This window comes from Parasteatoda tepidariorum, chromosome 6 (assembly GCF_982258835.1).
Source record: "Parasteatoda tepidariorum strain Cologne lab strain chromosome 6, Ptep-v5.0, whole genome shotgun sequence".
Lineage (NCBI taxonomy): Eukaryota > Metazoa > Arthropoda > Arachnida > Araneae > Theridiidae > Parasteatoda > Parasteatoda tepidariorum.
The window spans coordinates 55,367,607-55,395,579 of NC_141760.1; the positions used below are offsets into that span (position 1 = coordinate 55,367,607).

Here is a 27,973-nt window from a genome sequence, read left to right on the forward strand (position 1 = left end):
ACTTTTGAAATTCATTGAAGTCGAGAGTTTGGCGCTTTTTCTCCCTCGCCACAAAGCACCTTGAATCCCTTCATACTTCAGTTGATGGAAGAATGGCGCAGTTTTGGATAATACGGGCTCGCCCGAATCACTAACTTTCTGATCATGCCTTATTATGTACAAATTGCATTATTTTTATGCCTCGCCTATTTTTCTATAGCTTCAGGACAAGGTATGTACCGTTCTTTTGTTTTCCATTAAGTATTAATTGTGGATTTTGCTCAAAATGAAACGCTAAAATTTGCGACTTTAAGTCGCAAATTTTACTAAAAGTTTACTTCTAGTAAAACTAAAAGTTTTTTTACTAAAAGTTGAAGCTTTCGAAAGAAGAAAAATAGTGTACATTATTTCTTATTTTTATTTTCTAGAATTTTTTTAAGAAAAAGATTCAAAATTAGGCCTTTTATATATTTTTTAACTCGAATTCTTAGTGTTTAGAATTAATCGTTTGAAAATGCTAACTTTGAGAACGAAGTATATTTCGATTAATGTTTAAGATTTCAATGATGAAATATATGTTTGTAATGATGAAGTTATTTTTGATTACATGTATAAACGTTTAATGTATAAGCATCAAATCAAAAAAAAACTTAGTTTTCATTTTATTCAACATGCGAATTTATTGCTCACGACAAAAACTTCGTTCTAAACTCTCTTTTATCATAAACAATATAAACTTAATTCTATTGATTATTATATTTTCTGGAATTAAACTGCTAACAGCTCTAATTTAAATTGCTGCTAACTTATAATTTAAGACCTCTTTCCACTATTGAACTTTTTTAAAAAATCGATATTGTTTTGATAAAAGGTTTAAAAATAGTTTATTATTTTTAAAAATAAATTTTTACTAGCTTGCCAGTTTTAATAATTTTTATGTAAGTGTGCTACAATTGTCAGAAAGCAACACAAAACTTTCAACGCGTTTTGTCCAAATCTTTGTTTTAAATTGTTACGTACAATACAATTTTATCAGATTTATTTCAAATTTTAATCAGTCATTATTTTACAGTTCATTTCGATTTATTTCTTTTTCTTTTTAAAGGCAAAACTAATACCTTCTCCTAAAATATGAAATTTTTGAGGTATCAATGATCCAAAATTCTAAATATTATAGCCTTGATACAGTTTGAAAAAAATAATTTTTTTTTTTTGTTAATTCCAACTATAGTTTCTAAGCTTTATTTCTCATAAATTATATGCATACATAATTTTTAAATTATATCCATTGTGAAGCTAATATTTCCTTTAAAAACGTATTACATATCTTACGAACTTTTATGCTTTGAAGTGTTATAAAAGAGAAAAAAAGAATTTTATGTTGAAATAAAGGAATTAAAATCTACTAAAATACATTTAACACAAGCTTGATTTATAGATAAGAATATAAATAATGAAAAAAAGCCTAATTAGGGCATAATCTATTTACATTTGAAGATTTAATCATCTTTAAATACGAACATTTAAATGCTTAAAATAATTTTTTTTTATTGAGAAATGACAAAATGTTACTCCATAAGGACAAATAAATAAATGCTGATTTTTTTTTCATTACTTTCCTCCCTTTCGTTTTTTTGTCGGACATAGTTTCTTGCAATTCTTAATTTTATTACACTAATACCTTGAATTTGTTGCAGTGTAGTCTCTTTCCGGTCTGGTCTTACGTCATTAAACTGTACCTTCAATGAATCATAGAGAGTTTGAAGTATTAATTATTTTAAAAATCTATAATTTTTGTATTAGCATTCGCACTTTATATGTTTATTTCTTATATCATTAAAATGCACGTTTAATTAATCACCAATAGAATAAAGTACTAATTATTTCAGAACCCTATATCACACCTTATATATCTACGAAATTATATATCTTTATTTTTTACGACATTAAACTGTACTTTCAATCAATCATAGGCAGATGGAAATATTGATTATTTCAAGAATAATAGTCAATAAGTTTTGCATCAACAATCACACTAACATCTTTATAAGAGAACACTGAGATGAACTTATATGGCAATTTTAAAACCTTAATTCATATTCAATATAATCAGAGCTGGTATTTTTCTTACGATTTTAGTTCTTTCATTCATATTAATTTCAAACATATAGTTATTTCTAATAGTTAATTGTTTGACTTTCAATGAAAGAAAAGTCTCAACATCTTGTTTAAGAAGTTTGTTCTTCCTTCTCGTACTTTTAAATTTCCTTAGCTAAAATTTTTCTAAGTGTCACAACTGGGCTTAATACTGTTCCTCAGTGTTATTTCCACGTAAGTACTTAACAAATTTCCAGAAATACCACACCCATACTGCGAAATAGAAATCTAGGTGTTTTTCATCAAAATGCTCTCCTGAATAATATGAATGTGTGACTCATTATATTGCTTTAAAAACTTTCAAAAATGTAACGGTACTAGAAATTATTTTTTTACCCTTTCGAAAAAAAAATATCCCTCCGACGCAGGGTGCCCTTTGATGTATTTTTTTTCTGGAGCTCTAATTACAAACAAAAATATATTTTGGAATTTTTTTAATTAGAAAAAATAGTCTAATTGTCACTAAAAAAATCTATTAGATTCTCAAGATTATATTTGCACTAAAATATAAAACCCCAAGAAAGTAGTTTGAGATTTTTATTCAAAAATTTATCAATACTTAATTTTTTAAATTATCGAAATTTCAGTGATGAATAACTGTTTCTCTTAAATCTAAATAACTGCAAATGAGTGCAATTTGTAAAAATAATGTTAAGAAGTGAGCCATATTTGAAAGTTTCTACCTTTAACGCAGAAAAACGCACAGGTGTAAAATGATGTACTTCATAACCAAAAATTATTAAAATGCTAAATACTATATTTTTCACTTAGTTTGACAGAAAATAATACAAAATAATGAAAAAAGTAGGAAAATTGTATTTAATTAAAATTCTGCGTTAAAGGGTTAGATCTCTCCGATACAAATAATTAGTTTAATATTTATTATTTTGAATTTTTAAATGTATCCCGAAAGTGTTTCAAAATTGATAATTTTTTTGATATTGATTGATAAAGATAATTGATGTAGATATTTTATACAAAACTGATATCCATGTTAATTTCCGTGGCTTCTTCTTTTTCTTTTTTTTTTTTATTAAACTGAAGTTACAAAAATGACACCAAACATCGATCAACTTTTCGATGGAAAAAATTTATGCAATGGAATGCAATATTAAGTAGCTTTTTTAATATAATGAGTGATTGGTTATATATAAATTACAAGAGGTAGTTATTAAGTTGTCGCTATTATTTTTTTAAATGAATTAAAATAACTTTGAAAATGTATTTTTGTTTATTTATTTCAATTTAATTAGTTTTTTTAATGCCTTGTTTACCGTTTGGAAAATATTATTTTATATATAATATCAATATAAATATAATAATATAATATAATATCAAATTTCCTACTTTCACTAATTTCCTTAACAATTCTTATAAAGAAATAAAAATAATTTTGACTTTAAACTTTCTTTCTGTGTCAAACCGGATCATATTCAGTGTAATTTCACTGCTCTATATGAGAATCTGGATCTTGTTTGGAACACAATAAAACCTGATTTTTCTCTCTAAATTTATTTCTAGTTTACCTTTATAGCCTGTTCTGGGTTATATCAGCGTAATTGATTTTATCTTACCTGATTTGAGCAGGTTTTTAAATTTTTTTATCATTCAGCCTTCATTGTTCTGTTAATAAAATGTTAACTTTTCAAAATTTAGACTGTGGTAATGCGGTAATTACTTATATTGATCACGCGTGTGTGAATGTTCTCTTAATCAATGCTTTTTTTTTTACATTAACCATAATTATTACGAATGTATGCTTGTAATTACATTTCTTTTCGTTTTCCAATTTTAGCCTTTTTCTAGGTATCTCATTTTTGTTTTATAACCATAAAAGAGTTTCCACACAGCTTGAACACATAAAGAAATGACGCGTTTTTTTTTTTTTTTTGTTTTTTTTTTTTCTCTACATGCCACAGTGGGCCAGCATCCAAGGTTTCGTGGCCAAAATAAGTATTTCGATAAAATTTGCTTCAGTTTTTTTTTTTTTTTGGGGGGGGGGGGTTATTTAGGGGGTTTTATGAGCAGGTAAATTGAATTCATAGTTGAAATTTTGAAGTACACTAAAAATATCCGGGAAAAAAAATGGCGGTTGAAATATGGCGAGCAAAAATAAAAAAATAATGTAGTACGTTTAAGTAATTAAATATAGCAATGAAAATACAATAATTTTCGGAATTTTATATTAAAAATGAAACGCAAATTATAATGTCCACTTTCGCAATATGGGCAAAATGGGGCAGGTTTTTTCGAAAGAAGAAGCATCAAAGAAGACAGGAATAAAAAGTTTAGCTAATTACCTAGTGGAACTTTTTAGAACTAAGTCTCGGAAGTCATTCAAAATTGTAAAATGTGAAATGATAAGATATAAACTGTAAGTTTGTCAAGAGTATTAACTAATCCAACAAATTGAAAAAATTGTACTATAATTTCAGACTAATTACTGTGATAAAAATGTAACAGTAAGGTGAAATTCCTATATATATTTCTGAAATAAAAATGTAAAAGTTACATTAAAAAAAAATTTTTATCGTATTTTTAATTACAGTGTACTCTTGTCGGTCCAAAAAGTAAATTATATAGGTTGAAATGATTATGAATACTTAATTTGGGCTATATTAAAACTGCCTACACATATTTTAGTTGAAATTTAATTTTTGACTTAAGACCAAAGATCATGGTCTTCTGGCTCACAGTGCAAGCGGAAAAAAAGGCAACATTCTCCCATACTGCTTTAGCACCACGCTACGGAAAAAAGCATAACTAACTGTTAATTAGATTGATGAGTTTATCGTTTCCTTTCATTATTTTTAATTAAATTTATGAAGTTCTTTGCAATCCGTTAGTGATTTGTTTTATTTTAGTTCTATTAAATGCGTAGAAGCTAATTCGTTAAGATTGTCGTGTGTTAATGAAGACAAAATGTATTTTGTAGAGTAAATTACGATTTATTTTAAATATTTTAGTTCCTTACTCTTAAATTGTATTTAATATTGAATAAAATATATATTTTTATGGATGACCGTTTCTTCGTTTTAAACTAAAAAATAATATCCAAAAACAGTAGATTTTATTATTTTTTATTTTCTCTGTTCGTAGAAGAATTTATTATATTACAAAATGAAATAAACAAGGATAAATATAATTGCGACAGAAATACTTTTTGCGAATAATAGAATTAATTTCGAGAATAAAAGTTTTGGAATTGGTTAGAAAGCTTTGTTTCCACTTAAATACACTATTTACAAAAATTTCGAAACATTAATCTAAATTCTCGCAATTCTACCTTTATTTAGTATTTTTTTATTGGAATGAAACAAGAAAAAACTCAAATTTAAAGCTAATAACACTCTGTGAAGTATTTCTCAACTTTATCTAATAAATATAATCAACGTTTAGGATATAAACATACAGTAACAAGTATGTGAAAGAAATAGTAAATTATAACCGTAGTATCAATTATTGAAACCTAATGTATCAACTAAAGGTCGCAGCTGCTGCCCGTTGAGATAGGAAAAACTTTAAAAAGAGCCTCTTGATGACATCAGAGTGGGTTTTCATTAAATTATGGTTCATGTTTAAAACTCTAGTGGATCAATAAAAATATGGTTTCAGTTGTCGTTCTTAAGTTCCTTGTTTGCTTTATTTTCATTTATATTTTGAGTTTAAGAATCTTGAAACTTCGAAAAGAAAAGAATTTTTTTTAATGTTTTTTACTTTCCATTTTTAAGTTAAATCTTTGTTACACAGTTTGCATCTTCTTAATGTACGAATATGTATTCAACAAACTTGCAAATATTTTATTGCGTATACATAATAAAATATTAAATATTAATTATAATAATTTATCTGTATTCATAATGAAATAAACTGACTTAAACGGAAAATATTCTCGAATCAGAACAGTTTCAATTTTATTTTACGATGATACACAATATTTACTCTTGCTATTTCATTCCAAAATTATGGTACATTATGGGTAAACTAACTTAAACGGAAAATATTCTCGAGTCAGAACAGTTTCAATTTAATTTTCCGATGATACACAATATTTACTATCGCTATTTCATTCCAAAATTATGGTGTGATACCATTTTAAGTTTTAGAGGGAGTATTGCAAACAGATTATTCAATTGGATGTCATTTTTAGCAGGATTGATTATAGTAATTAATTATATTTGTATAGATTAATTTAATTTGATTAGTGCTATTTATTTCTGTTGAAGTCCCGCAGTAAAGACCCGGTTCCCAGTAGAACACCGAAGTCAAGATGCGGTCAGTAAGCGGGTGGGTGACCACTTGGATCAGCCTACGTAGGGACCGATAGTGTGCGGTATCGTTTTTCGTTAAACTGTTCTACCTTAAAGTGCTCGACTTCGAGTGCAGGTAGTCGGGCTACCAAAGCGGAGAAACCACCCCCTCTGCAGAGGATCAAAAATTGTGATGGCATGTCTTCGGATCATCCTCGGGGATGTTTCCCAAACTGTCGTCAATAGTCCATTGTGCAGCTCTAGTGCGATGTAAATAAAATACTTACCTACTTACCTATTTCTGTTGAACAACCTGTCTGCTTAACGTAGCCACTGCACCACAAGTTCGATTCCAGTCTTAAACCTCATTATTGCTATGAAGTTAGAAATCTAAAATTTGGAACATGTGTTTTTTGTAGGATAAATAGAAAAAGTTTCATTTCGATATTTTGTAATTATCGAGATAATTACAGGGGGTAATTAGCCTAATTGGGTACTTGCATTTCAAGAAGATCATAATACCCACATATTTGACCTATGACGTAGGAGCCAGCTGATTGTTTACAAGCAAAATTGCGTGATAAATTGATTAAGTTTCTCCGCATAAGTTAAAATGTTAATTAACGTGAAATTAATTAAATATAGCTCTTTATCACGCAGGGAATTTATTGAAATGAATTTCTTCCTCGTCTACGTCTCTTACTAAACTTAGAGTTATTACCTGTTTATGTATTTTATTGTAATCGTGACATATTTTCTTGCGTATCTGGCAACTTCGATGCATAATTAGTTTGTGTTCCACATGCTTCAAGTCTGCCTTTGTATTAAGAAATATAAATAATTGAAATCTTTGTGCAAGAATATAGATTGTGTCACTTAAGAGAATTGATACTTGACGGGCTTGACTTACTCGAACTAGAATGGAAAGAGCAGTTGCTAACGCAGACGTGCCAACTTTTAATCCCTTCCAATATCATTTTTCCCAGTGGTATTAAAATGGAATTAGAGCTTCAAATTTAAGCAAACAAATACGTTATATATGAGCAAACTTAAATTGACAACCATGATAGTAACGCATATTAATATATAAGCTTAATTTTTGTAAGAATAGTGGTGATCAAAATCATTTAAAAATTAAATTTATAAAAGAAAAAATGGTATATATTTACTACCACTTTAAATATGAAAATAAAATCTCCCGCAAAATGCGGGAGAGTTGGCAGGTATGCTAACGTAAGCAAATGCCTTGTTTCAACAACCAACCAGGTTGAGATACACACACTACGTCACTTGCTGGTATTATATTGACATTAAGGCTAAATAACATTAAATGTGCAAATAACGCTATTCCAAAGCGTATTTACTTTTTTGTATTCGTTTTTTTGGTAAGGTTTCTGAAGATAAACATTAAATGTGAATAAAGAATTAATTGTTTTGAAAAAGTTTTTCACTTCAATCAATGACCAAGAATTTTACCTAATTAATGACCGATTTGCAAAGTAATGTTCAAATACTATTTTTTTAAAGAGCGGATCATTTGTTGAATAATTTAAACACAATTTATCTATTTTCTCCTTAAACTAGCTCTCCGAAGAAAGAAAAACTATTTTTATTGTTCCATTAATTCCGAGTGTTTATTTTAATTCTCTAAAAAATAAAAATTAAAAAAAAACAAAACAAAAAAACGAGTTTAATATTTCTAATGCAAAATTTATCTAGAAATGAAAAACCGGCTTTATGTAGGTGTGGCACTAGTTAAAGGTCACTAAAAAGATTTAGTTACTTACTTTGACATATACTAACCCGATTATTCAAGAAATGTATTGTTTAAACTGTGAACAATAAATTCCAGACTGAAGCAAGATAAAAAGAAAGTTAAATTGCAAATCTTTGACAATCTCTGACAAATCTCTGATCATAAACTAGTAGACGACGTCAAAAATTAACTATCTGAAACATACCTGTGAGTATGTGCATTCAAGTATAAGGTATATTTCACTATATCGCTCTCTTGAAATTGAGCAACATCGTAACCATGCCATAGCATTCAAAAGACATTTAAAATACATCAATAAATAAGGATTATAATTGCCTTGTCAAAATTTTACATCTCGTGTTTTCTGAAAATATGCAGACAATTTACTCATAAATTAGAAAATTTGATGAGTTGTTTCGAATCCCTTGGTATTTCTTAGTTATTTTTTAAAAACAAATAATCAATCTGAAGCTTTTTCTGAAATTTCAACAAAAAGAATAAAAAATACGATTTCAACATTTGGGCGGTTTCCGAAAAAATTTTCTAAGAATTATTAAAGTGTGCTGTGAACTTTCGATTCTGAATAGAAATATATGAAAGAACTATTTTATTAGTTAAGCTGAGTGTGACAGATAAATTATAATTTGTATTGTATTAAATTACTGATTTAATCAATCAATCAGTTGGAACAAAATATGGTAAGTTTCCCATTATAGTGTTCCAGGTTCGACGATGGCTTTGGACGATTCGCATACTACTCTCGACTCGCAGCAACTACAGTGTTAATGTAAAAGTCCTAATGGATCATGGTTAGAATCTTAACCAAAATATCAGTCACTGGTAGTTAGGTGGACCAAGGTTAGAATCTTATCCAAAATATCAATCAGTCGCAGTTAGATGGATCATGGTTAGAATCTTATCCAAAATATCAGATGGATCATGGTTAGAATCTTATCCAAAATATCAGATGGATCATGGTTAGAATCTTAGTCAAAATATCAATCAGTCGTAGTTAGGTGGACCAATGTTAGAATCTTAACCAAAATATCAATCAGTAGTAGTTAGATGGATCATGGTTAGAATCGTATCCAAAATGTCCATCAATCGTAGTTAGATGGCCCAAGGGTAGACTCTTAGCCAAAATGCCAATCAGTCGTAGTTAGATGGATCATGGTTAGAATCTTAGCCAAAATGTCAACCAGTCCTAGCTAGATGTATCATGGTTAAAATCTTAGTAAAAATGTCTCTCATTTCGAACGGAAGAGGGTAAGTTTCCCATTCTAGTGTTCCAGGTTTGAATTCCAACGATGGCCTAGGCCAGTGGTTCCCAACCTTTTGTGGACCATCTTGGGGTTGGCTGACACATAACGCCCCTTTCTCTTTTTGCTCAAAAAGCCATTCATTGTTGCTTGTGAACAACCTAACACTGAATATATGCAATGTTATTTGATTTTAATTTAAATTGTAATGCAAATAAGGAGGCACATTTATCCTGTCATTTTTATTAATTAAAAAAAATTGTGCATCTTTTTTTTTCAAAAAGAAATGATATTTAAAACGGAATAATCAAAACAAAAGTACATTTTTTTAATTCATATTTTAATGTAATCAAGAAAAAGTTAAAACGTTAACAACTAAAATTTGAGAAAAAAAATAAGGAGTGAGAAAGTACATTTTTACCACTTCAATTCCCTGTGCTTGGTGTATTTCAAGTTAAAGCTTGAATGTCAGGTTTTATGCTCCTCAGATTTAAACGCGGCTCTCCTTTGAAGCAAATGTCCAACATTTCTCTTTGCATTGTGAGCAGCTGGAGGACAGAACTAAATCCTGTCTCCACTAAATATGTTGACGGGAACGAGATAAGAAGCGGCTCAGTTTGTTTCCACAATTGTGGATAAGTGTCCATAAGCTTTACCCAAGATAACTTGTAACCGTATTTTTTAAAGACGACTTTAGCCTCACAGTCGTACTTCAAATCTAAAATCTCAGTCTACAAGGAGGAAGTGAGCTTATCCACAACTTCAAAAGAGAAAGGATCGAAAATCCAATCCGAAATTTCTAATTTCATTAAATCTTTAAATCTTGATTCCATAACTGATCAAGGTGATCAGTAAAAATTAAGATTTTATTTTTGAGAATCTCGATATCTGCCATTGAACATTTTTTAAGAGTTGGAAGTTGCATTAGCTTTTTGCGACCAATGTTTGACTTGTAGATGAATGAAGATATGATTCCCTTAGCCTTGATAATGTTCATTTTATTTCCTTGAAGTTTTACGTTGATTTCCTTCACTTTTTCAAGACTATGAGTGAGGTACGCAGTTTCCAACTTGCGTTGCTTCAATCTCTCACTTAAAACAGGATCAGTGGTGTCGAGAAACTCAGTAGCCGAATCCAGTAATTCGAAGAAACGGCTCAGTTTCCTTTTGAAAGCCATCTCGCAGCTGTATGTAGGAGCAAAAATTCGAAATCTTCATCATTTTCATGGCAAAGTTCTCGTAACAAACAGTTATTAGGAGAATTAGCTTTTATTTTATTGATGCCAGAAATAACCAATTTTTCGCAGCCAAACGTTGACGATGAATGACATAATGAATGGTGAGATAACTTCCGGTACTTCTTTTTTAAGGTGACCCAGAAACCCCGTATGACAACCAGACATGGTTGGAGCACCATCTGTTGCACAAGCACTTACATTTGTGAGGGGAATTACTTTTACCTCAAAATAATCTTTGACCAATTTAAAAATCGACGATCCTTTTGTATCTGTGTTCAAAGTTCTTGTAAACAACATTTCCTCGTAATCTCCTTACTCTCTTTTATGAATCTCACGTAAGCTAAAACAGCTTTGTTATCTATCACAGTTGATTCATCAATCTGCAACGCAAATTTACCTTCTTTCAGAAATTTGATGAGTTTTGATTCAACATCGGCGGCCATCTGATCAATACGCCTGGAAACAGTATTATTGCTCAGAGGAACAGAGTGACTTATCAGATTTCCGCCTGCGATACTAAAACGTATGACGAAAACGATCCTGCACTTGATTTTTTTTTAATTTTTAACTATCATAATTCTTTGTCTACACCAGAACCATAGGTTTTATATATATTTTCAATTTCAATCTCAAATAGCCTTTATTATTAATATTATTAGCAATTTTTATCTTTTGAGTACTCGTCGCCCCTGATCGCCCCCCTAAGGATTATCGCCCCCTTGAAAAGCTCTATCCCCCCCAGGCTGGGAACCACTGGCCTAGACAATTCTCATATTACTCTTACTCGCAGAATCCACAATGATATTGCATAATATTCTTTATGGTATAGATGGACTATGGGTTAGAATCTTCTTGCAGCAGGGTTAACCGTGGAAAGTTTTCATGGTTTTTCTCTTCATGTAACGCAAATGCGGGAGTTGAATAGTGATAACTACAGATCCACAGAGGATTGACTCCTCAATACAGATAATAAATTAAAAAAAGGACTAACTTTATGCTGCTGCAGGGCCGTAGGCAGGACTTTATTTTGGAGGGGGTTCAAATTCATTTCTGTTTTTGCATGTATTATATCATTCTCGAACAAAAAATTATAAATTCGTAATTGACATAGCTTGCATTCATTATTATTTTACAACAAGATACTCTAGAAATTTTTTTTATATATTTGGAAATTGTTATCTTCAAAACATTTATATATGCATCTTCTGCCAAACTTTTTTTCTGATTATTTAAAGTGAAATATCGTCTATTAAATGCTTATAAGAAACAATTAGATGTTTTCATTTTGAAATCAACGTTCAAAGAGTTTATTATTTCCAGAAAAAAAAATGGTTTATAAACAGTTAAAAAAAAGTATCCAAAAGCTCTTTTGGTCTTTAATTTTTTCCTACTTTTTGTCAGACATAGTTCCTAGCACTGTTTCTGTGAATGTAATTTTTTTTATTTTAGTTTGATGCAGAATAAATGTATTCTGAACCTATATGAATTACATTTCCAAACCTCAAGACCTTTAACGTTTCAAGACGTTTAAATTTTACGTTACGATTTTAATTTAAATTTTTGATTAAAAACATTACAAATGTTTCAGTAAAAATTTTTTAACTAAAATTATTCAAGCTAATGGGGAAGGGGAAATCTCTTTAGGGTATACTCTTATTTTTACTAGGAAAACTATTTTGGCCAATTATCTTCATTTTGGGGTTGTTCAAACCCCCATGTCCTATGCCCTGATTTTGGACCTGTACTGCTGTGTAAAAAAATTGGAAAAAAAAGAAAGAAGGACGGAAAAGAACTATAACGCATTGTCCTCAGAAAGAGCAACTCTTTAGTGATAATAAAAACTTTATAAACTGCGCTGATGTGCATAACTGAAAAAATATTACAAATGGAAAAATAGTAAAATTACTCGAGTAAGTGGTAAAAAGTTAAACGATCTCGTGGATCAGGTTTTGGTGGAGTGGGAAAATAGAAAAAGAAATTGTCATACTGCAAGTTCTACTCAAATTATTCTACTAAAGTAAGTCATAGTATAGTATAGTATTGTATGATGGAAGTTTGTTGGCATAACAAAAACCATGAACATGTAATGAAAAATGTTGGATGACTGTGACTATCAAATGATATTGGACCATGATGAATCGCTCTGAAACCTAGATAAACCATCAAAATCTTTTGACGGGACCATCAAGTTGTCTGAAACCAATCTTATTTAAATGTCTCCCCAAAATGTTTTATAAGATTTTAATAGGATTTAGTCTGGTAAATTACCATAAAAATCAATTAAGCATTATTTTGATCTTACACGATGATTCTTTTGACCATTTTTGAATTTCAGCAAGGAAATATCGTGTCAAATTTCTACATATGTGGATCAACTATACGTAGCAATGTATGCATAGTTGACTGAATTCATCATGCCTTAAACTTGCGTAACTTTAGGGCCAATTGGCGAGTAAAATTCTCGAATCATTTATTTCAAACGGCATTTTAAAGTTAGTATTAAAAATAAGTAAAATGAAATTCCAATCGATTCTCACAGCATTGTAGTTTTTCATAAGTGTATTTATGAAACTTAGAAGAAAAATTTTGGCTTGTTTTTGATCTTGAATTCGGAATTTTTAAAGTACATACAATTTCTGCTTTAAAGATCAAGAGACGAATCACCCTTAAACCTTGTAACTGATATTTTATTTTTCTTATTGCAGGTAATAAGATCAAACGGTGTTTCACGTGTAGATCTCGAGGTGATCTCGGCGACTGCAAAGATCCCTTCATACACAATGCATCAAGTGTGGATAACATAAGAGGAATAGAAGTGCCACCATGTGCATCTGGATGGTGTGCAAAAATAGTCGAAGGAAGTGGAAGTGGTAATAATTTCACACATTTTCTGAAATAATACTATCTACATTTAACTCTTAATTGAAATCACTTAGCGCACGATCGAAGACAATCGGTTCAAATTTGAACCATAATATTGCAGCTTTATATCGTACAAATTACCTGAAACCTTAGTAAGGTGTTAAATTGGATAACATTTTCAACTAAGTTGAAACGTTTTAATGTAATCAAACGGTGTAAAATTTCCAAAATAATGTAGTTCAACTTAGGTTGTGCGCGACATTATGGTTCAAATTTCAAGCAGTATATAGTTAACTTTTTCTGGTGTCAATTGAAGTCAAACTACGTTAGAGAATTTTTTTGTTAATTAGAATAATTTTATTTAATAGAATAATTAAATTAAATAGAATTTCTTTGTTAATTAAAAATATTGTCCTTTTCATTGCATATTTAGGTTTAACGCTTACACAGATTATGTCCAAGAGGAAAGATTCTTTTATTTATATTGTCAACAATATTATTATCATAACTGTAATCTTCCAAATGGCTAAAAAATCAAATATATTTTAAAAATTAATATTATACAAGTCTCTACTAAGCTCTCTGCACAACGCTCTTACCTTATATTTTAGATATATATCTAGATTCTAGATATATATTTTAGATATATTTTATTTTCTTTTACAAAAATGAACCAATAATCCAGTATATTGTAAAAAAACATATAAAAGGGAAATTTAAAATAGATTCTTAAGCCTCACACGTTTGATTTTAACTGATCAGAATTTGTTTTTTAAATATTATCTAAGTGAAGTAAGAGAGTCTAGCAAATTCTACGAGGTCTACGCTTAAGTTTGCACATGCGACAATACGTGAGGTTTGCAATCTTTGATGAAGTCACTTGGGTACCTGCAGGCGGCGTTACACGTGTGTGCCGAAACTGATTGACTGCTGAATCATCACATAAGCAAATGCCGTGATTCAGCAGACAAACAGGTTCGGCTAACCTGAAGGATGTCGCCTGTAGGTACCCAATTAAACCTGATCTGGAAATTGTTTCTATGAGATAATAAACCAAGCCTAATAGCTGTAACGCTAACAACTCATCTTGTTTATACACAACAACCAGCTTCTCGATTTGCAGGTAGTCAATTGTTGCATGGACTTGAGAACTCGATATGCTGCTTGAACTGTAGAACACGCTGGCTTTAAAGTTTAGTTATATAGCTTAAATAAATACTTTTAAAGAATTTTTTTGGCGGCATTTTTTGTTAATTGTACGATGTATGTAAAAAAAAGTTAATGCACATGGAAAACGTTCATTATTTTTTTTTTAATTTTAAATAAATATCTGACCATTCGTTACACATTGTTATTAATAATAAAAAATTCGAAAAATAACTTGATAAATTAACATTATTTTTTTTGAATTTTATCTTTACCGTAAGGCCAACATGCACTTCGATAATTGGATAGTTGGTAAAATATGATTGTTAATTCCCATTAAACATATAGATGGCGCTGTAAGCGTAAATTAAATTTAATTGAAGAACTGAGTGCTGGAAGCAGCAGTGTATGTGTATGTGTAATGTGTAACGGGCTCACGAGCGAGTCCGTAATGCTGGTACAAAATAAATGAGTAAAAAATAAATACAGTCCAATTATTGTGTGTGAGCTATTGATCTGACCAAACTGGTCAAATGGTCCTCCGAGAACGGAGGTGAGTTAAAACCTATGGATTAAAATACGAATTTCGTCACTTAAAAGGTATGTACCAGTTTTGAAATTTGATTGAGATAAATTGTGCATTGACTTTATATTGACTATATATAAATATAAACTATGTTTAAAGGAGCGAAAAAAGAGGACTTAAGGCAAATTGCCATTGAGTTAGGTGAAAATGTTACTGAGACTATGACTATTATTGAGCTAACGAACTTAATAAAAAACAACGAAACATTTGTTAAAGAGCCAGAACTTGTTACTGACATAGCAAATACTATAATTAATGATAGAAAAGCAGAAAAGGAATCGTTGTTACAGTTAGAAAAATTTAAGTTTGAGAGAACAAAAGCAGAATTAGAACTTGCTAAACTGCGAAACGAAAACAAATTTGAGAACTCCGAAAGTACTGAATCGCTGGATTCACTCGTCAAAAGTGTCCGGACTCTAACAGTTAAAGTTCCTAGTAGACCTGAAGGTTGGAGTTATTTTTTCTCATCCTTAGAAAGGGCATTTAACTCTAAAAGTGTACCCGAGAAATACAAGGCAGAAATTCTTTTAAATTTACTAGGAGAAAAGGCCACAAACGTGATCACTTATATAAAAGATAACGAGTTAAATGATTATTCTAAAGTAAAATCAATCGTAATAAGAGAATTTGAGCCCACCCCTCAATCGTGTTTAGAACATTTCAAAAATACATTCCGACAACCAAACGAAACACACGTACAATACGCGTCTCGATTGATAACAAATTATGATTATTATTTGAAATTAAGGAAGGTGTCGGATTTCGAAACATTAAAAGAGTTAATCGTATCCGACAAAATCTATCAAACACTTGACAAAGATACCGCATACCATATAAGTATGAAACAGGGAGACGATTGGTTTAAACCCTCTCAATTATCGAAAGAGATCGATCTATACTATACATCGCGTGGGAAAAAATTAGTCAATAGTTTAGAAAACGTAAAAAATCCCCACTCAAAAAATGCTTCGCGAGTATTCTTGTCAGATGCTAAAATTTCTAAATGTGTTTTATCGTGTAGTGAAAATCATCCATTATATAACTGCCCTGCTTATAAAAACTTATCCATAAATGATCGAGTAGAAGTTGTTAAAACTAATAAATTATGCTTTAATTGCTTAGGAAATAACCACAGAGTATCAAATTGCAAATCTAAGTATTCTTGCCAGAATTGTAAAAGGCGTCATCACGTGACCTTGCATTTCTCTCCTGAGAAAAAACCGTATGAGGCATCGGCGACTGCTAGTCGAAGCGTGCTTTCCCCCACCGCAGCTGAATTTATTACCAATCCTTCTAGAAGTGCGGAAGTTAATCAAAACAAAAACGAAGAATATTTTGCGGCTGCGAGTTTCGATTCGAATTCAATACAATCAAAATGTGTTTTGCTTAGTACGATTATTTGTTACATAAAAGATAATGTAAACAATTTAATTCCTTGCCGGGGTTTGCTTGATGTGGGTGCGAATTCGAATTTTATCAGCAAAAGATTATCTGATAGACTTAATTTAAGGAAAGAAAAAATAAATGCCTCAGTGTCAGGATTAAATGAATTGTCATTAGAAATAAAATCACGAGTGAGTACTACCATTACAAATGAGAAGGGAAATTTTAATTTAGATTTAAACTTTTTAGTTGTTCCAAGAATAATGGATTTTACCCCATCTAAACCAATTCAATGCAGTTTCCCAGAATTGAGAGATGTGAAATTGGCGGATTTAAGTTTTAACATGCCAGGTCCTATTGATATACTTATAGGCGCGGAACATTTTTATGAAATTATGAGGATAGGGCAAATACAACCCCCTAATACAAAGTTAATTTTACAAAATACGGTATTCGGTTACGTTGTAAGTGGGAGCATACCAACAAAAAATTATGATAGGGTTCACTGCGGATTAATAAAGGATAACACGGAATTAGAAAAGTCCATTAGTAGATTTTGGGAGCTAGAGTCCATTGGCATTAATGACGAGAATGAAAACAGCGACGAAAACGAAGCCCTTAAGAACTTTAATGACACTGTGAGCTTTAAAAACAAGCGGTACGAGGTAACCTTACCTTGGAAGAGGAACTGGCAGGAGTTAGATGATAATTTCAACATTGCAAAGAAGAGACTTGACTCCCTGATTAAAAGAATGAATCGTGATAATTCACTATACTTAGAATATTGTGAAACTTTAAAAATTTATTTGAGAGAAGGAATAATTGAGAGAGTATTGGATCATTCAAAACCAAACGATAAGCCTGTGTTTTACTTGCCCCATTTGATTGTCAATAAAAAGGAGAGGTTAACCACCAAAATGAGAATAGTGTTCGATGCTAGTGCACATGGAATCGGACAATTATCTCTGAATGATTGTTTGTTTCAAGGGGTTAATCTGAATCCAAATATTTTTTATCTTCTGATCCATTTTCGTTTAAATAGAATTGCATTTCTGGCTGATATCGAGAAAGCATTCCTCCAGATATCCTTGAATGATAGAGACAGAGACGCTGTGAGATTTCTTTTTGGAAAGGATCTAAAACATATAGAGATATACAGATTCAAGCGAGTAATATTTGGAGTGAATTCTAGCCCATTTTTGTTGGCAGCTACCATTAAAAAGCATATAGAAAAATATCGTGAAGAGTTTCCATCCACAGTGCAAGTACTTGATGACTGTTTATACGTTGACGATTTGATAGCTGGAGAGGACAGTGAAGAAGCAGCCTTTGAAATTTCTAAAAGAGCGAAACAAATCATGGGAGATGCTGGAATGAACCTAAGAAAGTGGATTTCGAATGATGAAAATCTTATGAAAAAATTGAATGAAGAAGGATTTGATCTACTACACCCAGAGGACCTCGAAGGAAATCTGCATCGAGTCCTAGGCCTTTCTTGGAATCCACTTAGTGACTTTATCACCGTGGAGATAGATAGCTTGCTTGAATTTCTTCAACAGGATAAAAATACCAAACGATTTTTGCTAATGGCTGCAGGAAGAATATTTGACTCTTTAGGTCTTCTCACTCCCTTCACCATCAGATTTAAATGTTTATTTCAAGAGATCTGGCAGAGGAAAATCACCTGGGATGAAGAGTTGCCACCCGACATTGCTAAAACGTGGAAGAAGTGGTGTACAGAAGTTTCTCAACTAAAAGATCTTAAAATTCCTAGACATGTGATGAGTCCTACAGGTGATGAGAATTTATGTGTCGAAATCCACACATTTTCAGACGCTAGTATCAAGGCCTATGGAGCCGCCGTGTACATAAAAATACGAGTCAAAGATCAAATCATTACCAATCTTGTGTCTTCTAAAACCAGAGTTGCACCCTTGAAGAAGATTACACTACCGAGGATGGAACTCATGGGTGCTGTGCTAGCAGCAAGATTAGCTAAAGAGGTGAAGAAAGTAATCGACCAAAAACATCAATCAACAAGCTTTTTCTGGACTGATGCTAAAATCGTACTCTACTGGATTCAGAGTTCAACCAAACGATGGAAACCTTTTGTGGCGAACCGTGTAAAAGAGATTCAAGCATTGACAGCCCAGACATCATGGCACCACTGTGCTAGTAGAGACAATCCCGCTGACATGCTAAGCAGAGGTGTGACTGTTGACGTTCTTCTTGGCAGTGCGAAATGGTGGTCTGGTCCTGACTTCCTGAAAGAGAACATTCCTGACGCTTATGAGGAGCAAACTGTTCATGAAGAAGAGTACCAAGTTGAACTTAAAAAGAACTGTGATTCCCATTTAGTGACATTAATTTCTATAGATAATGCTTCCCTTTTTGAGAAAATTCTTACCTTATCTAACAATTATACTAAAATTATTCATGTATTGAGTTTTCTTTTCAGATTCATTTACAATTGTAAAAATCCAGATGCAAGAAAAATTGGTCCCTTGTTAGTAAGTGAATTAAATGCAGCTGAAATTTGGTTGTTAAAATGTTTACAACGAAGTGAGTTCCCAGAGGAAATTAAAAGCTTGGAAAAAGGTAAGCCTGTTCCGAGGAACAGTAAGTTGTCTTCATTGTGTGTTTTTCTAGATGAAAATAAGCTGATGAGAGTTGGTGGTAGATTATCTCTGTCTGACTTGCCTGTTAATTCTAAGTTCCCCATCATTTTACCGGGTAAGAATTCTTTAACCACCATAATTTTGAGATATTGTCATTTAAAATATTTGCACTTGGGACCACAAGCATTATTATATCAAGTTCGACAAAAGTTCTGGCCTCTTAACGGTAGAAATAATTGTAGGAAAATTGTACATAGTTGTATCACATGTTTTAAAAACAAACCGGTTATGAGTAAACAAATAATGGCTGATCTACCAAAGGAGCGTACAAGACCTAATTATCCATTTAACATCACGGGAATTGATTTTTGTGGCCCATTTTCTATTAAGTTCAAAAACCAGAGAAAAGGGGTCACAAATAAGGTTTATGTTGCTGTTTATATTTGCTTGTGTACCAAGGCAATACACTTAGATTTTGTAACTGATTTAACGTCTCAATCGTTCATTGCCAGTCTAAAACGTTTTTTTGGGAGACGGGGCAAGTGTTCAAAAATTATGACCGATAATGCAAAAACATTTATCGGTGCTAACATTGAGATTAAGAAGTTAAGGAAATTGATAAATTGCCCAGATGAGACGTTAGCCAGTTATTTTACTAACGAAGGGATTGATTGGAAATTTATCCCACCAAGGTCACCAAACTTCGGGGGAATTTGGGAGGCTGGTGTGAAGTCGTTTAAGTTCCACCTAAAAAGAGTAATTGGCAATCAAAATTTAACTTTAGAAGAATTCTTGACAATTTTGACTGAAATCGAAGGTGTTTTGAACTCCAGACCTCTCACTCCACTATCACCGGAGTTTGATGAATTTGAAACTCTATCACCTGGTCATTTCTTGATAGGTAGGCCCATCACCTCACTCGCTGAACCCCAACTAATAGATATAACTGAGAATAGGCTTTCTAACTGGCAAAAGATTAATAAGTATAGTCAGAGAATATGGAAGTTGTGGAAAAGGGATTACCTTAATAATTTACAGGAACGTAATAAATGGAAATTTGAAAAGAATAATGTAGAAATAGGAACCCTGTGTTTGATAAAGGAAGAGAATTTACCATCTACGCAATGGTTAGTAGGACGAATTTTTGAGGTGATGCCTGGCCGTGACACAAAAATAAGAGTAGTGAAGTTAAGTTTACCTAATGGCAAACAACTTCAAAGAAATATTCGTGACATTTGTATTCTTCCCATAGAGTAATTGTGTAAATAGAAAATTAGCTTTAGTCTTATATCTCAATGTCTGCTTTATGTCACAATGTTATTTGTATGATTCATATATATACATTTTTTTTCTCTGTATAACATTATATTGCTAATTGTGTAAAATTTATTGAAATTTGCAATTTCAATCGTGGGGAGTGTTAATTCCCATTAAACATATAGATGGCGCTGTAAGCGTAAATTAAATTTAATTGAAGAACTGAGTGCTGGAAGCAGCAGTGTATGTGTATGTGTAATGTGTAACGGGCTCACGAGCGAGTCCGTAATGCTGGTACAAAATAAATGAGTAAAAAATAAATACAGTCCAATTATTGTGTGTGAGCTATTGATCTGACCAAACTGGTCAATGATATTTGTGGCTCGCGATCTCAATGAATTCAACTTGTTACAATTAAATTAACGAATCAACAAACTCGACACTTTTAAATTCTTGGAGGAACTTAGCCTTGCAAACGGATTGGCAATTAAATGAAATAAGGTTTAATGATAAAAGTTATGAAGCTAAGAAGCAACGTAAAAAAACTTTAAGGTAATGATTTGATTTCGATACTATTGAAAAAGATAATTATCGGTGATTAAAAACTACCATTAATCTTTGTTTTGGGAATGGATACCTTCAAATATTCTATAGCATCAAAAAGATGGCACTACCTAAGTTTTTAATTTAAATGCCCCTTTTCAGATTAAAATATCTTTCGATAATAGAAATCTTGCACTGAATAACTGCGGGTTATAATGTTGGATTAGTGAAAATAAATGTGTAGTTAATGTGATTTTTGTGTCAATTATTGGGTTATGTTTACCTACATTCTTCCTTTTTTCTTTCTTTCCTAACATTCAACATTAATTTCTCCCCACCCTTCTTTATTCAATTCCAATTTCAAAGCAACATATAACGAATGAAATAAGATATTTTATTAATGGAAATTAAAATAGAATAAATTAGACTATATTGAAAATTGTTGCCCTCCATCAAAGATGACCTTTTAAAGAGTTTACCTTTTTAGGTTGATACGGGTTCCCAGATCCCTAAGTTTTATTTTTGTTCAGCTTAGCTTGCAACATCGTTTTATTCCACTACCTCTGATACATAATCTCATCTGGTTGTAGTACAGCCATTCAAGAGTTTCATACAGTGAAGCTATGATTTCAATCAGTCAATCAATTAAACTGTCATGGATGACTTTAACCTTCGCATGTCGAATTGTAAATATATTAGTGGCAATTACAATTTTGAACCTGATTAAGTAACCCCTTTCAATTTGATCAGCGGTTTTTTGCCTTTTCCGATACAGAACAGTAATTTCATTCAGGAAGAATCAAAACTAGTTTTTCCAACTTCAACACACATGAACACTTTCTATTAAAAAAAAAAAAGAAACTGTGACACAGAGTGAATTGTTCTTCTAGCATTTTTTTCAACTTGCTATTAATCTGCTCAGTGATTTGGGGCACGAACCTGCTCCCTTCTGTGTTGCGGTTAGGTTGATAATTGAACTTGCAATCGTCTCTTAGGGCACTTTGGAGCTTTGCGCGCTACTACCACTTGGATAATGAACCACGGCAGAGATTAAAAAAAACTTTATTTCATTATTTACTAAGTAAAATCATTCGCAATTAATCAAATTTAGCTATATCATTTTTAATTAAGTGCAATCGCTAGTCAAAGGTGAAAAGTTTATCGTTTCCTCATTGCAATATTAGTTTGGAACTCAATGTGTCCGATTGAACGATTTTAAAGAAATTATTAATTTCTTACGATTTCAGTGGCACTCAATGTGTCAGAATGAACAATTCCTGGGAAGTTATAAATTTTCTACTATTTTGTGTCATTTAAAGAGCTTGATGATTGAACAATTCTTAGGAAGTTATTAATTTTCTCCAATATTTGTGGCACTCAATTTGTCAAATTGAACGATTCTTAGTAAGTTATTAATTTTCTCCAATATTTGTGGCACTCAATTTGTCAAATTGAACGATTCTTAGTAAGTTATTAATTTTCCCCAATATTTGTGACACTCAATTTTTTAGATTGAACAATTCTTAGGAAGTTATTAATTTTCTCCAATATTTATGGCACTCAATTTGTCAAATTGAACGATTCTTAGGAAGTTATTAATTTTTTCCAATATTTGAGGCACTTAATTTCTTAAATTGAACAATTCTTAGGAAGTTATTAATTTTCTTCAATTTTTGTGGCACTCAATATGTCAAATTAAACGATTCTTAGGAAGTTATTAATTTTCTACAATTTCAGATTATGCAGTTGCAACAGAACGAATGTGCCTGCAACGGCCACCGAGAGATGAACAACAGAGATGTGCTCCTACGCTTTTCTTGGGACGTCGTGTACTGATGTGCTTTTGCAGAGGAGATCTCTGCAATACATCCTTTATCAGTAAAGCACACTTATTCACAGAAATTTTTTCTGTTGTCTTCTCACTCCTGTTTTACAATAAATGGTTATGATAATTTAGATAGAATAATTTTAAAATTAATTAATTCCTTTGATGCTCTTTGGCTTAACTTTTCCGTCTAAAGCATATGGAGTCGAACTGTGTGCCTCTTAAAAATGTACCGCCTGCTAATTCGTAAACAATTCTAATTTGTATTTAAATATATTTTTAATTTTTAAAGCCGTTTGTGTGCTATGTATTTTAAAATAATTTGTATTTAAACAAAATTGAATAAAATTTTCAGTTTTTAAAGTTTTTTTTTTATTGGGAGTTAAATTTTTCTTGTACATTGCATTTGATTTATCAAAAAACTGGAAGTTTAGTAGTTTTAAAGAAAATTATTGCTTTAATTGTTTTTCTACCTTTCCTCCTTCCTGGCTTCCTTTATACCTTCTTTTCTTTCACCAAACTATGTGTATCTAAAGAGGAGTAAAAAGCCTATCAGTATGTAATTAGAGGTTTGCCATATTGATATTTTTTATTTTATTTCACCCGATTATAATTATGACCAATATAATAATCGGATAGTGTACAAAAAGGACCATTAGAAAAACTTGAGATGTTTGTGATTATGCGGGAGATTAGTCCAACTTTTTCTTTACTATATATAAATAATCATTTAAGTGATGAGTGGCCAGAATTCCGCATGGTATCAAGCAAAGTGGCTTGTTTCTGTCATCTATGATTTGGTCAATTCAATAGGAGCAATATCCCACGTGATATTTTTATCCTGCAATTATTATTATGACCACCTTAGAATCGGGAAAAAATTTACAAACGAAAAAAAGTCAGTAGCAAAACTTGAGATGTTTGTGTCTATGCGGGTGATTTTGCTAAACTTTTCTTTACCATATTTAAATATTCATTTAGTTGATGATTGGCCAGATGGAATGCATAGTTTCTCGCAAAATTATATGTTGTTTCTCTCATCAACCGTTTGCCAGATTCAAGGAGAAATCCGACGTGATATTTTCATCCTGTAATGGTAGTTTTACTTAGGGATGCCATCTGTCATTAACATACATGGAAAATAGTTGGAAAAAATTAGTCATGAAATAGCTGTTAAGGTTGTTTAGACCAAACGTACTAAATCAAGGTTTTTGACTGATACTTCTGTAAAATAGGAAATCGAGAGCAAGAACAACAAGTAAAAAAAAAAAAGGAAAATATTATAAAACATTGAGAAATAGATCAAGTTTCAAACAAGACAGCATAATAGAATTATCTTCAGGTAGTTCAGTTGAGTTTCATAAAATAAATTCATTTAACAATTTTAGTCTGTTCAGATTTCCTATTTTTCATCACTAAATAAATATGCAATAACCTTTTACAAATTTAATTATCGTGGCATGCATTTCAATTCTCGTTGATCATACTTTCCTCATAGTGGGTCAAATCACCCTCAAGTTAAAAGGTTTGACCATGTTTTTGTACTTTTAAAAAATCGTTTATAGAAAGAGCTAGTTTGTAATTTTTGCAAAAATATTAATATGAACAAATGACAAACATAATAAGACTATAATAGAATGTCCACTTGGAAATTTATTCTGTTTAAAAAGTAAAACAGTATTACTTATAAAAAACGAAGTATTTTTTCTCCATATTCCACAAAAGAGTGAAAATATGATTTATAAATTTCTATTGTTAATTTTGTTGAAGGTAATGTTTTTTTTCTTCTGGTGTAGGATCTATCAAGATATCAATAATGAAAACATTTTTCTTTAAAGGCTTCTTATACATTTAAAGATATTTGTTTAAATATGAAGTAATGCTTTATTCTGGACAGTAAATTAGCAATTTTCAGCTGAATGATAAAAAACGCTAATTTTTGCTGAACAGGGTGGTAAGCATCCTCACTTTTGGTGAATTCGATTGCAGAGCTTAATAGAAGAAGGCACTAAGTGATATTTTAAGTGTTTTAGTTGCACCAATTTCAGGTCAGAGAACAACAGCATGAAATTAAAGCTGTTTTTCGATGGTTTCGTCATAATATTAAATTATGCTTTTTTGCGAATAATATGCTATTTTTTATAACTGTTATGAGTTTGCAACTGTTACTCATGACTGTTTGATCAAGTTTAACCTATCTAAAGCCATGGCTGTCAACGCTTACTTTGAAAATGGCGCAAAGCTCCTATATGGAGAAAAGCCACAGTTCAGTGAAAATAAAAAACGTCCTACTTTTTTAATATTTAAAAACTTTCTCCAATGCAGCATTACATGGGCTCATAAGATTTTGCAAAAACTGAGGATAAGGCAGTGATTTGGGCAATTTTCATCTAGGTGAGAGAATGTCGCCAAATTGGCGATTTTTAAAAAAGTTTAATTACTTTTAAAATATTTAATTTATTTCTTAGCTCTAAAGTACAGATAATTCTTCACGGCAAGATTATTTATATCGTTTAAAATCATCGTATTGTGTAGGAACTTAAACCGTGATTTTTTCTATTTTCCTTAGAGACAGAGCTTCGAAAACAGCTTTAAAAATTAGCACAGTTCCAGATCCACTATAGGTTATAGGTGAGAGCCAAATGATAATAAAAGAAGACAGATTTATGTTCTTTTTCCTTTAATATTTAGGACAGATATTCCTATTTTTTTCTGCTATGGAACCTTAAATGATCAACCATCTTTTAACGGAATCAATGGGACTTAATGAATAACTTTCATTATCAGTTGTGTATATATATAAATCAACGAAAAGTTATTAATCATTTTGAAAATATTCAATGATTGAAATTTTATAAATTACTTTGAAGTCATTTAGTGAATGAGTGAGGAATAAAATTTTTCTATCATATCGTTTTATCAACAGTCTTGATGGATTCACTGGTCTGGAACGCAATCTTGTTTAGTTTTTAATTTGATTTTCTTGACTAGATCTTAATTTGATTAAAAATGAAAATGAATGAGCTAAAGTAGTTTCCGTTGAAATAAAAACGAAAATAAACATCGAGAATAGGTTATCAGACAAACCTACTTTAAGTTAAAGTGAATACTAATGCAATTATTCATAAATGCATATTCTTTTCATTGTATTTCAATATTTGTTATTAGAAAAAATTGGTTTTATTTTGGCGTTTCTTTGCAAGCATTTCAAAAACATAATTTAACTAAAATATTCACTAAATAATAGATAATTAATTCGATATAAAATTTCATTACATATTTGGAAAATTATATTAGGTAAAAAAAAAAATCTTTCGGAACTCCAGTGATACTTCCACGGAACTTTAGAGTTCAGCGGAACACCATTTGGGAACAGCTGATTTAGAAGATTGAGTGTCTGGTTCTTGTATTAATCGAAAGATACTTGAAAAATAAACTGAAATATTTTTGGAAAGTTAGAACTTACTCGTTTCTCACACCAATTTCCATACTTAAAAACTATCTAATAATAATGATGTTCTACTTTCAGTTGACACTTGGTTACAATTTCAAAATGTCACTTGAAACCTTCTATACACTAGAACTCTTCAGTTATTCAATTTAAATTATTTTTACTTCGTAGGAAGCGTTTTACTGTAGCCTTTTGAGTTTTTTTTACAAATTGTAACATCTCTTCAAAAAAAAAGAAATTTAACATTGTTGTAATACTTGCATTTTTAAGTTTTCTTCATATTTTTAAATGGGGAAAAATAGGGGATTAATCTTTAGTAATAATACTTTAAACGGCGACTTACTAAGGAAAAATTGTCTTTAGATGTATAAATTTCTCTTTTTACTTATTTTGAAATACACAAGATGCGATAAAAGATAATGGTAATAGTGGTTAAAATTTAGAAATATTCTTCGTGTTACTTTTATTTTTTTCAAAAAAATTTATTAACACATTTTAATCAATTCAATTATGCTAAAATTCAACTCTGAAATATATTGGGAACTATTTTAAATTTGAAGTTGATTATTTCGATATCAATAAAATTTATTTCGTTACAAATCAGTTCTTAAGAAAATGTTCTTCAATTCTCGAAATTTTTCAAAAATTCTCTCATTTTTTTAAATTTTTGAAGTAAAAGCTACCTAAGATAATTTGAGAAATTAGATTCGCGTTTTTGCTTTGAATTATCTAAAATTTCAGTGCAATATAGCTATAAATAAGAAAGTATTAACGAATAAACAAAATGAATAAAAATCAGTATTATTCGAGATTTGAATGCAATTTGTGTAAAGTTTACACAACTTTATTCTTTTATCTTAACGTTGAGGAGTTCAAATATAGTGAATCTCACATTTTCCAAAAAAATACTTTTGCTTTAAGTAATTCTCATGAATTGATGATACTTGTGCTTTTTTAGTTCATCACGCTGGCATGGGTACTACTGAACGCATGTGCTTACAGAGACCCCCAAAGGACGAATTTCAAAGATGTGCACCAACACTTTTCATGGGGAAACGTGTGCTGTTGTGCTTTTGTAGAGGGGATCTTTGTAACAAATCATTCATTTGTAAAAGTCATTTCATCACTCAACTTTTCTCTGTTATCTTATCTATCACATTTTACAAGAAATGGTCTTGACAATACAAATAAAAATGTTCTAAAACTGTTGGCTTTTATAAAAATTTTCTCCTTCTTTGATACAAATTTTTACACAATTAAAAAATGATTAATTTGAGTATTTTTCTGACAAATTGAAATTGAGATCTGCTTGAATTTTGGGACATTTAAATTGAAAAACCTGTAGTTTAACTGAAGTTGTTTAACTAACAATTTTAACATTTTCCTCGCTTAAGTATTTCACTGCAGGAATCATCTAAATCTTAGAGCACAACTTTTCAAGGAACTAACACTCAACTAGATATCTTCCTTTCTTATTATTTTTTATATTTATCATAATGTAAAAATACATCTTCATTCCATAATATGTCATGAAAAGTCATAGAATTTATCAAGGTTAGTGCAGGAGGTGATAATTTGAAAAGTGAAAATATTGTTCCTATCTAGTGCTAAAAGTCCTCGAAAAACTATGAAGTGGCAATGAAATTTCTAAACTGATATTTAGT

At 30.8% G+C, this 27,973-nt stretch overlaps 1 protein-coding gene across 2 annotated transcripts; it reads left to right on the top strand.

Annotated features, from left to right (window-relative positions):
* LOC122270279 (UPAR/Ly6 domain-containing protein rtv) lies at nt 1-27,532 on the top strand. Of its 2 annotated transcripts, none has more exons than XM_087165886.1 (3): nt 1-211; nt 13,344-13,508; nt 27,268-27,532. In XM_087165886.1, the coding sequence occupies exons 1-3, from the start codon at nt 145-147 to the stop codon at nt 27,486-27,488; spliced, it is 453 nt and encodes a 150-aa protein (XP_087022012.1). In that variant the 5' UTR covers nt 1-144; the 3' UTR covers nt 27,489-27,532. The 2 variants fall into 2 exon arrangements, with proteins under 2 accessions (XP_087022012.1, XP_087022013.1); XM_087165887.1 differs by lacking the exon at nt 27,268-27,532 and adding an exon at nt 22,771-23,225 and having other exon boundaries at nt 7-211.
* Nucleotides 27,533-27,973: the final 441 nt, after the last annotated feature.

Bases quoted from the DNA above. Each gene is read 5' to 3' on its own strand.
- LOC122270279 (XM_087165886.1), top strand. From the start codon at position 145: ATGCCTTATTATGTACAAATTGCATTATTTTTATGCCTCGCCTATTTT. The intron at 212-13,343 runs GTATGTACCGTT...TTCTTATTGCAG, and splicing joins TTCTATAGCTTCAGGACAAG to GTAATAAGATCAAACGGTGT. The intron at 13,509-27,267 runs GTAATAATTTCA...GTGCTTTTTTAG, and splicing joins AGTCGAAGGAAGTGGAAGTG to TTCATCACGCTGGCATGGGT.